Source organism: Ruditapes philippinarum, unplaced genomic scaffold, assembly GCF_026571515.1.
Source record: "Ruditapes philippinarum isolate M1 unplaced genomic scaffold, ASM2657151v2 ctg659_1_1_1_1, whole genome shotgun sequence".
NCBI classification, from domain to species: Eukaryota; Metazoa; Mollusca; class Bivalvia; order Venerida; family Veneridae; genus Ruditapes; species Ruditapes philippinarum.
In genome coordinates this window covers 28,527-41,384 of record NW_026859266.1, presented here as the reverse complement: position 1 = coordinate 41,384, position 12,858 = coordinate 28,527, and the positions used below count along the sequence as shown (strand labels likewise).

At 33.5% G+C, this 12,858-nt stretch overlaps 1 protein-coding gene across 3 annotated transcripts in view; it reads right to left on the bottom strand.

Annotated features, from left to right (window-relative positions):
* Positions 1-1,852: 1,852 nt before the first annotated feature.
* LOC132755886 (uncharacterized) overlaps positions 1,853-12,858 on the bottom strand; it is a 38,059-nt gene continuing 27,053 nt past the window's right edge. For 2 of the 3 annotated variants that reach the window (XM_060746820.1, XM_060746819.1), the window contains 3 exons: positions 12,291-12,360; positions 9,327-11,506; positions 1,853-6,055 (listed from right to left, as the gene is read on the bottom strand). In XM_060746820.1, the coding sequence (XP_060602803.1) occupies positions 5,945-6,055; positions 9,327-11,506; positions 12,291-12,360 (2,361 nt within the window). In that variant the 3' untranslated portion in view covers positions 1,853-5,944. Of the gene's footprint in view, positions 6,056-8,758; positions 8,782-9,326; positions 11,507-12,290; positions 12,361-12,858 lie in introns of all 3 variants that reach the window. The other variant, XM_060746821.1, reaches the window with a different exon arrangement.

Below are 12,858 nucleotides of genomic sequence, written 5' to 3'. Positions count from 1 at the left end.
TATTTTTAATCATTTTTTCCCCTAATAATTATGTTATTTATAAATTCCAAAGATTTTAACTACGTAATATAAAGCTCCATGTTCTTTCGGAGCAATTGCAACAATTTGGCTTTTTTTCTCAAACTATGAATTTAAATTGGAATGTTTCTTGCCTGTTCAGAAACTTCAGAAAGCTTTGCTTAAGCTAAAGAAACACTAAGTACTGGAAATATAATTACGGTCTGCGCAAACACCATCTGTTCACCACAACGACCGATTGAAGTTGTTCCATTTTACCACAACTTTAATTATGAAACAAATCATTATAAGTATTACAAAATCCACTACATGTATTAAATACATTGGTCGGGTCGCTTTTAAATAATTTTATATGGAATTGCTGATTGATAGACAAAAAACAACAGCTGATTTCGTAAATGCTTACTAATGAACATTCATCTTTTCGTAATATTCATTAAAACCAATTTTGATACATGTAAATAAAATTAATAACATTCAGCTAGTCGCTACCTCCTCTTACTTTCATTCGTGTCTTTTAAATGGCTTTGGCCATGGTAGTTGTTGTAGATAGATTTATATATACTGACCGCTGGAATAACCATATGGGCCAGATTATCTGCGCACTTGCTGGTCAATTCATAGAGCCCAAATCAGCGGCGATTTGTCATGCAGAGTCTTCCCGGAACTTGTTCTTCGCTCGTTGGTGGTTGAAGGAGACGACAATACTATCCAAGGCAACAGCTTTCCGACGGAATCTCTAACAAATACAGCTCTTGCTAGCGCCACCCTCTAGAGTTAGTCACGACAGCTCAACCAATCATCTATGGTACTGCCGTGTGCCTTCTCCGCGGAGGGTTTTGGAGGCCATGGTATCATTGTATGCAACATTGTATAGTGACCGAAACATGCAGCAACACCTGCCTATACTGGTGTGACTTTTTTCCATCAATTAACATGCTCATTATTTCATTGGGTTTTAAGAAACACCATGGTCCTTCTATTTGAAATACCCTGGATTATCAGATTGGCTTGTTTAGAAAAAATCCTATATGTTGACAATGAAATATATGGGGCTGCTGTATGAAATATTTTAGACAAAAAACTTATAAAAACCTTATATAGTTACGCAAGCTGCAATATACGGATACGTCAAAATAAGCCAGCACATCAGTTTGCTTTTTAGTCAGTATTTTGAAATTCCCACTAAATACAATAAATCAGTCGACATGGACAAGTCCATTCAAGATATTTTTCCCGTTGTAAGGGTTAAGACATTTGACTACCAGTACCAATCGACTAGACAAGGTTCCTACAATTTATGCAAGTCAAAAGAACAAGAGGTTACATCAGGGACAGATAGCCGTGTATCTTAAGTTTCAAAATATCAACTGACTTACACCTGTCTGGAGTGATTCACCAATTTGAATTTCTGGTGGCGACCATATTCAAAAGCTTAAATCCAAACATTGATGCGGCAGTCAACTCTCAACGTAGAGGTATAGTGTTTGGCTGTGAATCGGGCGACCCGGTTACGACTATCGGAAGGGGCAGTTCACTTTCGTTGTGATTGATCATGAAATCCTTTCTACGTTCATTTGCACTGTACCTCTACTCTGGCATGTACAGAACTTATCAGTTCCTTGCGGAAGTGACAGCCTTCCTAGAAACCATGCGGTGGCTGAACTGTCCTCTGGTAAATTAAATGTGGCATACTGCCGTGATCCGGAGATTAAACTACCAACACCACTACCATTGATGCCGCATTGATGTATTTGGGAGTTCATCGGTATAGAACACAATAAACATTCAACAAAGGGGAGGTCTAAGAAAGAAAAAAACATGGAAAGAAAAATCAGCATAAATGTTTTAATATGTGAAATATATCATTAATGGTAAACATTTAGTAAAATTTGTGTCAATATACATCATCCCAACTGTAACAACAAGAAATATAAACACAAAAAATCACTGATAAAAGTAACACTACTGAAAACAAACACATAATTTATCTTTTAAAACTATAAAATTGACAGAAATGCCAAAAAATGTAAGGCAAGGATAATAAATTGGCTAAGTCAACTCTAATAAAAGCCAAAAAGGTTTGAAAGAAAGCTATTGAAATAAATAAAAGAAAATATTTCGAAACGCAAGCAACTTTAGTAAATAAATCAAAATCTGTACTGGCTTTTGCAATATTGATAAATATTGGGTCAAAATATATAAAGCGGTACACTGAAAAAAAGAAAAAAAATGGGCCCGAATAAAAAATATTTGATTTTACTGATCCCTCTAGGATTGGAATGTATTCGAAAAATGTGAATATTATAATACATTTAAATCATTGTGCATAATTGAATGAACTGTGACAACCCAATTAGGAAAATTTCAATACTATTCAATGTTTTAAATACTCTGTACATGAAGAATGTTTCGTTTATAAAAACTTTAAAATATTTTCTTTTAATCAAGCATAGTATTTTTTATCATTTTTTGCTGTTGTTGTTTTTTTTAAAGGTCTGCATTTTACTACTGAACATTTATTGCGGATATATTCCAAAATGCATATCAAGGTGTTGTTTTTCTTTTTTTGGCTTCTTTGTATAACTTTAAGAGATGAAAAAACAGCAAACAAGATTTAATGTATATACTACAAAACAACAACTGCATAACATCACTGTGCACGAGGACCATTTTCTCTTGGCAGCACATTTTTTTTCACAAATATGTTTTGTGGGCTTTTATTCCTTTGAAATATAGTTCACAGATAATGAAAACTTCAGCCACTTTCATGTTTAAATATGTGTGTTTAGATAGGTAAGTGTATATAGAGAATATTTATTTGTTCTCAATGGAATATTGAATATATCTCATTGAAATAGAAACATTTTTCACACAAACCTGAGCACTTAATTGTACAAGTGAAATACAGCAAAATGCTTTTTCTTAATGCCACTATTGTCATTAAATAATTATACAATTTTCTTAATACAAAACACATATTTATCCACATTTAGAGACATTGCAGTGAATGATATGATATATATCTTACTACTGATAAAAGTCTATATTTCATCAGGTAGCATTTAACATGTAAAATGAACATCCAGAAAGTGTTGATTTTTTAATATTTATGACTGCAGTATTATATAACAGATCGTCACCTTAGTCCAGTAACGATTTAACATCTTATATAATTTAATAGGAGTTAACCTATTACTTCACTAAAGTGACCAAATAGTTTCTGAAAATCAGAAATCCTTTCAACTAACGAAGTACACATCTAAATTCAAAGCATGATGTCAGCATTTCATAGTACAAAGAACAGCACTATTACGTATAAAGATCAAAAACAGCTATTTTAGGAAATGAAATATTTTTCACAAAAATTACATAAATTACCTGCTTTATATTTCAACAGTTTCTTATAATAATTTTTGTTATGAGACCACTTGCTTATAAACCCTGTGGAAACAGTAAGACATTTCACATCTGGAGACAAAATCATTTGGTTTCCAACCTCTGGGCTTTAAGAAAGCTAGAAATAATCACCCTTTTAGCCCATAAAAAGCCTCTATCACCATATTTTGCTTAAAATTATTACATAAGAGATCAAATAATTGTAAAAAATATATATGTTTATGCAAAAATATCAAGTTAAATTAAACATGCAAGTTAGATGCATATCAAATCTGCTTGCAGGGTAATATGATAATTAACAACCAAAGTTTGTCAAACATATGTAAACTTTATTCTCATTGGTCCAGAACCTAACTAATTTCTTTATATGTTCACAAGCTTTCTTCTTGTTGGTCAAATAAACAGATACTTGATTTTCATTGGTCTAATGTATGGATAATATTTTTCTAAGAAAATCTGTTAGCCTGCTTCTAATTGGTCAAATTCACAAATCAATGATTCTTATTGGTCCAGTATAGGAATGCTTAATTTCTAAAAATAAGAGCATGCTTCTCATTGGTTAAATGGACAACATTCAATTTTTCTAAAGATTAAATGTGTATGATAGCTTGCCATCCATTTGTCAAATATTTAAAGTTATGGCCTTATGTTAACAGAGCAGTGATTGGTCAATTTTGCATACAAACTTTGACATCAACCAATCAGAACCTTGAATCCATGACCAATATTCTTCAAATTCATCCACATATACAAGATGTAATTTTTTTGTTTAGACTACAATCAGACAACAGACAGGTATAAGAAATTCATTTTTCGACAATTGATCAAATAGTAAATACATGTATTAAATATTCATCATGAAAATGCCTTAAGAAGCTGAGGTAAGCACTGGTAATATAATATAATAAATACATCTTTTAAGCATGTCATTTAAAGTATTTGGCCCATTCTAAGATTTTCTTTCATTTTTAAGTGTATAAAGCTATATATCTGCTGCAAGGAAATTAAAAAATAATATTGTTTTAATTATGAATAAGGTATACTTCCTATAACCTGTATGAAGAAATATATATTTAATGTATATTTCCTTCAAAGCAAATTGCGCTGTTACAAAAAATCATCCCAAAACCATTAAAACCCTCATTTCTTTTCATACAGCTTTATAAACTTTAACTTCTATTTCATAAAAAAAAGATCCAAACTTAACATACAGAAATTGTCTTTCTTAGAATATCTCTGTAGTGCAACTCTTATTGTACTTGTTGCAACTCTTATTTCAATTGTTGCGCACCAAACTGTGGACATGTGCATTTCAAGTGATATACTGTCAGTGTTTTATGTACATCTAGTGTCGCCAACAGATAATGGATTCATAATGCCTTTTCTCATATACATATATATGTACATAAAGATATACTCAAATTACTTATGAAATCATAAAGCCACTTCTATATACATAAATCAACACTCCATCCGAGAGCTGTTGTAAAAATCCCCTCTTTTTTTATACAGTACAATATAATACATTTATTATTATACAATTCTCTACAGAATGTACATTATTTACACACGAGATATTATGATGTACAGGCAATTTCTTACGTATGTACATAGTACACAGTACATATTCAATGAAAGCCTATTGAATAAACACATGTATACATGCTCATTTTTAAAAATGCATATTCGTTAACATGTAAGTTATGTGGATAAGGAAAAATATAAATCTATATGTCTTATCATAATTTCATAACATTTTGTTTCCTATATTTCATATTCCAATAAATTTCTATACTAACAATTAAGGCTGTAATGGACCTAGTATTTTCAATAAGACAGGGACACCCTTATCATCTTTAAAATTAAATCTAAAATTGAACACCCAATACTATAAGTGCTAGTTTTTCAAAAAAAATAATTTATGACTTTGAATTCAATGAACACACTACCACTATTGATTAGTAAAATTTGACATTCTACACAGGAATGAATTGAAAATTATGCTACATCAAAATTTTACTTTTTCTTAAGTCAGGAAAACATAACTTTCACAGCCTTTTATCTAAATGTAAAATTTGCAATTACATCTTATATTGAAAAATAGTTAGGTGTATACAAATCAAACACTTAAAAAAAGTTGGAACATCTAAAAAAAAAAAGCTTTGGAAAAAAAGTAATTAAATTTAAAACAACTGGTCATTCTTATGTATATACGTTGTAACTGTTGTAATCATACAAATGCAAAAATATTTCATGATGATTTAGAAATAGATTATGCAGAAATAAAGCTACTGAATGTAAAAAAAGCCTGTCTGACAATGGCAAAAAAACATTCTAAATGCATGTTATAAACCATGCTGTATTATGTCTATAAGAAAACCCACATCAAATAAATACTGAATGTAGAAATAGATTCTTCATAAAGTGTAAAATTGCAAGCAGTTTCATTGGTCAATTCAGTCTATACATCAATGATGGACTGATCTCATTGGTTGGCTGTTGTCATGTGACATAATATACATCCTGATCACGTGACCTGAAGATTCTGGAAGCTTTTTACCATATCCAGCACCTTGGATGGTCTGTTCACAGACATATTTCCGCATTTTTCTGGTCGAAGCTGGACAGGGGCAGGTTTCTGGAAAAAAAAAATCACAAATAAGCAAATTAAATAGGTCACTAGGTCATAACTGATTTAAACAGAAGTCTACTTAAAGTACTAATAAAGATATTACAACATTTATATTAAGCTCTTTTGTATAAAACATTTTGTTCAAAAATGATATGATGAATCATTTTGCACAAATTAACATGTCAAAACACGTTTTTTGCCCTATTAAGCTTCTTTATTTGACAAATTCTTAACATAAAAACAAATAAACATAACATTTTTTTTTCTTCCTTGTTTAACCCTTTCCCCCATGAGCATATTGTGAAAAATGGCCGTTTTCACTGAAAAGCCTCCTGTTACAAGTTCAAACTGCTATGAAACTATGAAAAATGCTTCAATACTAATCAAACTTGGCACAAATGTTGACTGGACCATTGTCTTTGTAAAGACATGCTCAGTCTTAAATTTCCTGTTACCATGGCAACGAGGGGACATCTCAAAATTGCCAAAAATCACTATTTTGCCTCGATTTTTTCCATCAAAATTTATTTCAAAGTGCTGCAACTGCTCAAGGGATTGAGATAGAGTCAAAGGTTTTTCAGCGTTGGTTAAACGTTACATTATGATCGACCTGGGGTCATTTTTAGCCTCTCACAAGTCCAAAATTTTCTTGGCGATGAGGGGGACTCCGCCCCCCTTCAAACCCCCCTAACAGAAGGGGGCACATCCCCCTTCTGGCAACCCCCTGATGTATCTTTTGGATGGGGGGCGGCGCCGAAAAAGTGCTCAATTTTTTAAGCAACATTTCTCAAACGAAAACTTATGTTTGGGGCCCAAATAGGACATTTTTTCACTATTTGAGGCCTAAAAAAGGGGGGGGGTCGAAAGTGCGTTGTTTCGCGTATATATGTGGTAAAGGGTTAACAAAAAATGATGAAAAACTTTGGAATCACCTAAAAACTAGTTTTTCCATGTTAACATGTCGTATTTGCCCTAATTTTGGTGAAAAATTGTTGTTTTGTAACATTTATAATTTTTTTAGTTAACCCTTTCCCCCATGAGCATATTGTGAAAAATGGCCGTTTTCACTGAAAAGCCTCCTGTTACAAGTTCAAACTGCTATGAAACTATGAAAAATGCTTCAATACTAATCAAACTTGGCACAAATGTTGACTGGACCATTGTCTTTGTAACGACATGCTCAATCTTAAATTTCCTGTTACCATGGCAACGAGGGGACATCTCAAAATTGCCAAAAATCACTATTTTGCCTCGATTTTTTCCATCAAAATTTATTTCAAAGTGCTGCAACTGCTCAAGGGATTGAGATAGAGTCAAAGGTTTTTCAGCGTTGGTTAAACGTTACATTATGATCGACCTGGGGTCATTTTTAGCCTCTCACAAGTCCAAAATTTTCTTGGCGATGAGGGGGACTCCGCCCCCCTTCAAACCCCCCTAACAGAAGGGGGCACATCCCCCTTCTGGCAACCCCCTGATGTATCTTTTGGATGGGGGGCGGCGCCGAAAAAGTGCTCAATTTTTTAAGCAACATTTCTCAAACGAAAACTTATGTTTGGGGCCCAAATAGGACATTTTTTCACTATTTGAGGCCTAAAAAAGGGGGGGGGGTCGAAAGTGCGTTGTTTCGCGTATATATGTGGTAAAGGGTTAACATTCTTTTGTCCATTTTACTGTGTAAAGAAAAATTATGGTGTGATGTAAAATGGATGTAAAATGTTTTCATTATTTTTTAACTATAAATCTTAAAAATATATAAGAATTCACACAATTGATTTTCCCAAAAATCAAATTCACACATGATTTGTTGTGTGTGTGTGTGTTTTTTTATTCCAAAGCAAAACAAATCTTTGGGGTTGTGCCTCCAAACCTTCTAGATTGACCTACACATAAATTTAAACCCAGCTATGCCTCGTTATAAACCAATTAACAACATTTTGGTATATTCAAAGCAAGACACATCTACTTTTACAAATTGAGCATAGCATGGGATTCAAGTTCAAACTCATGCATGTTTAATGCAAGAACATAGGGCTGATTTTTTCTTCTTCTCAGAACGACAGTTGTATTGTAATAAGAAATATAAACAGCAAGGCATAATTAATGTTGCAGAGTTAGAAGAGGGGATTTTTATTATTATAGAACATGCATATAATGAATCAGACTCAGGCAAACACAATACTGGTATCACATACTGTTGAGACAAAATCAATTAAAAAAAATATGGTAATAAATATTCAGAAAGGAGTAAATTAAGCATGTAACAATAAAGTATCTAAAGTATACTTCCAGCATTATGAGCCAAGCCTGGTTGAATTGTAAATCTGTGCAGTATTTTTCTTTATCAAACCCTTTTGTGATGCCTGCCATAGCTCTTTAAATCATATTCACACCAAACAATTTTTTTTTCTGGGTTTCCTAACCAGTTATCCCACCATCAATGTGGTTTGCAGAAGAATTTGGGAGTATTTCCCAACAATTTTTCAGCTTCAGGGAACAACCTTAGGTTGAAATTACTTTATGTAAAAGGCAATAAATGACTCATGAGCCAAAGTTTATGAAACGGCACTGATCTACAAGGAAAGGTTTCAGTCAACTTGAATTTATACTCTGCCTTATAACATATTAGAAAGAGTTCAACATCAAATGAGCAAGAAAATCACATATACAACAGATGGTAAAGAATAATCAGGTTATCACATTAATTTTTACCATGTCTTAAATTTGTTTCTCAACTGCAATATCAAGAAAGCAAGAAATTGTATCAAAATCAATTATCAACAAAAAAAAATATAAATTAATGCAATGCCTTGAGAAATCATGTTTTTTTTGGTTGGGTTTTACATCCCATCATTGACAAGGCAAAGGTATATGGTGACAATCCAGCTTTACTGATGGAGGAAGACCTCAGATGACCCTCAATGCATTATTTCAGGTATGAACAGGCAACTGAGTAGAACCACTAATGTTCGGTGAGTTAGATGCGATAGCTTCCTCACATGAAAAAATCCAAAGTCCCTGGCTGGATTCAAACCCACAGCAGTGAGGGAGAAGTGGTTTGAAGTTAACAACCAATGGGCCATGGACACCTTAATATCAATGCTTTATGAACATACCACAAGATTTAGATTTCATAATTATCATTTTTCATAATACTTAATACCAAGTGTACAACAAGGTACACAAATTTTACCTTGTTTGAATCAGTGACCAAAAAATCTTATTGAATATGTTTTTCAAAGCATCAATTAGTAAAAATACACAGGTGTATAAATCTCACCTCTTCAACCTTTTTCTGAGCTGGTTTTTCTGCATCTTTGTCTATTATTTCTATCTTCACTGATGGGGACACAGTTGCTGGTTTCCGCTGATTCAAAGCTTGTTTCCAGGCTGGAACTGCTGAGCTGGTTTCCGGCTTTGAACCACCAACGCTGCTAAGTGCTGGTTTTGATTTATCAAATGAGCCGCTAGATTTCAAAGATGAAGTTGCAGTACTTGCATTCTTCATATCATTATCAGCTTTTTTATTATCTTGATTGGATGTTTTGTTAATGCTGCTGATGGATATAGATTTATTTGTAGAGTCTTTTGAATCTGCTCTTGCAATACTGACTGGTTTCACAGAAGACTGAAAAGCAGACTTTGTATCTTGAACTGTCTTTTGAACACTGGTCCCTGATTTCGCAGTAAAAGACCTTGAAAAGTTACTTGATGCAGAGGACACACCGCCAAATGCTGTGGTAGATTTAACACTTTGAGAAAATGGTTTGTCTGAGCTTAATGTTCCAGAAACTGAACTGGCAGGTTTGTCAGCACTTGAAGCTGAAGTGACTGACACAGCTGGCTTTGAACTGGCCGTCACAGACGGCTTAGAAAATGTAGGTTTTGGTGCTCCTGAAACAGATGTTTTAGCAGGAGAAGAAAAATTTGGTTTAGAAACAGTTGAAGAAATTGTTGGTTTTAAAACAGATGTAACATTTGGTTTGGCAGATACTGTTGCAGTTGGCTTTGAGTTTGCTGAAGTAACAAAATTAGAACTAACTGATGGATTTACTGAAACACTTGCTTTAGATTGTTGATCCATATTTGTTACAGGAGGCTTAACAGATTGAACACTTGGTTTTACAGAAGCAATATTTGGCTTAGATCCTAGTGATTTTTCAAATGGTTTTGCACTAAAATTTTGAGCCCATGTCTTTACACCACCTGTTTGCACTGTGCCCTTTGGAATATCAGATTTTTGTTCATTTGCTACTTTATCAACAGTTTCAGCTTTTTCATTTTTAACACTATTACTCTGACTTGCTCCTTTAACTTCTACTTTAACTTCTTTAGCAGTATCAGGTTTATCCACTTCTACTTTTTTATCCGGTTCCATTTTTTTCAATCTTGCACGCACAACCCAAGCAGGTTCTGCTATAGCATTTGCGGTAGTTGCACTTGCTGGAGCCCAGGACGACCTTTTAGACTGAAAAGTTGGCCCTTTCCCTCCAATTTCAACATTTTCGTAGTCATTTCTTTTCACATTCCCTAGAGGTGGACTTCCTGATCTGGTTACCATTACTTTGGTTTCAGGTTCTTCAGTTTTGTTCATTATATCTTTGGAAACTGGCAGTGTTTTACTTCTAACAGCTCTTTTAAGTTTATAGTCTTCTCTCGGAGAAGCTAATTTCTCAGGAGATCCTTGCTTTGGAGACACCTCTGTTACACCTACTTTAACTTCTTTCTCAACTGGCTTGCTTTCTTTTGCTGTTTCAACACTACTTGTGCTAATAATAACAGATTTTGGGGTGTCTGTTATTGTGGCCTTTGGCAATGGGGCTGAAGTTTTTGAAAGTTCTTTTGGCTCATTATCACTATTTCTTGAACTGTCTGTTTTGTTTCCTGGTCGCAACGGTTCCTTTTTCAGAACAAAGCTTACACCTGAAACAGGTGATACAGGTGAGTCTTTGACAGGGGAAGCAACTAAAACAGGTTTAGTTTCTTCTGCCTGCTTTTCTTTCCCTTGAACCTTATTACTTGACTTGGCATTCATTTCTACTACATTACCCTCTTCATCAAACTTTTTAGAAATTCTCTTTGCCCTGTTAAAGGCTTTTGCCAGTTCATTTTCACTACTTGCGGCTTCTTTTTTAACATCGTCACCATCAAACTTTCCTGAAGTAGGCCTGGGTCGCAATTTCACATCATTTAGCATAGACTTAGACACTGGGCTTGTCGACAATGGTGACAAAGATCGCGGCCTACTTTTATGGTCACTATGACATCCTGACCCTGGAATAACACTTGGGTCTGACCTTGCCATATCTCTGACATGTGACCTTCTTGTGACTTCTTGATGACTTGGAATATCTTTAGGTTCCGATTTTGGAATGACATTAACATTTGCGTCTGCTTGTGGACCAACAGGAATTGTGGTTGATATAACAGTCTTGTGGGGAACATTAGTGTCCTTATGTTCTGAAATACAGAATAAGAAAAAAAACTTAAACTATTATAAAACTCATAATGCATTTAAAGAGCATAAGCTTCTATCTATCTATTCAAACAAAACCTTATAAAATCACATTGCTTTATTTTTCATCCTTATAGGATATCATAAATTATATGAATGGCAAAACATGCTGAAATTCCACCAGCTTAACACTGTGTATATTTTACCTTAAAATCAATACTGATGAAGACTTTTCATACTAATTTGACTAATTAGTTAAACTGGTATTGCCCTTCATCATTTAAAAAGTTTAAGGAAAAATTTCTACAATATTTTCAGACTATTTTTGCAATATTTTCAGACTTATCTCAAAACAATTCTCAAAATGCAAGTTGCTCAGAAATAATTGATACCACTTCACATCCTCAAAAAGTATAAAATGTGAAAATCCAAACAAAACCTAACATAAGATAACTACAAAGAGCAAATGTATGAATTTCCAACAAATTCCCTTTGGAAGTTTTGGAGATACCAACTTGCATGCAAAAACTTAACCAAAGTGTGACAGTGACGACAACAGCAATGCCAGGGTGAGTACAATAGTTCTTCTCCCTATTCTTCAAAGATTGAGTTCAGAACTTAGTTGCAAACAGTATAGAGCCTGGTCAGACTGCACAGATGTGAAGATTGGCCTGGTTCTATACTGGTGACAAATGCTAATCAATTTTGGTTTCATCAGGTAAGGAGTTAACAAATGGTTAACTCAAACAGATTTTTTAAAATCAAAAACACATGACATGAGCTATATACCTTGATCTGACAGTGATTTTGTCGGGGATTCCTCTTTTACATCTGGTAACAGGGGCGATGCTGGTGACCTCTGAAATCATATAATCATATCATAATTATTCAAAATAGTTTCAGTTTTTTAAATAGCAAACCGGCATAATATCATGCATTTGGCCACATTAACAATTACATAGTGATGAATATGGCCAAGACAACATAAACATACATACTGTACATAATACAGTGCTTGCAATACTTTTACATATACATATGAATAACATACTACATACAAATATTTGTCAGTTTTGCATAAATTATTTTTACAATTACATGACAATAATAATAATAGCCTTTGGATCCTAATTCTCCCTCTCGAATACTAACAAATTTTCAACAAAATCAAATTTTCTACATGAATCAGCAATGACTTACAACAATAGGCCATGCCAATATGATCTTACATGTAAGGTCAAAATTCTAAACAATTTATATTCAAATCTTATCTTTTTATTGCTTGACAGATACTGTGGACTTAATGCATCATCAAAAATATGAAATTCTAGATACTTGAATATAAACGAAAATAACT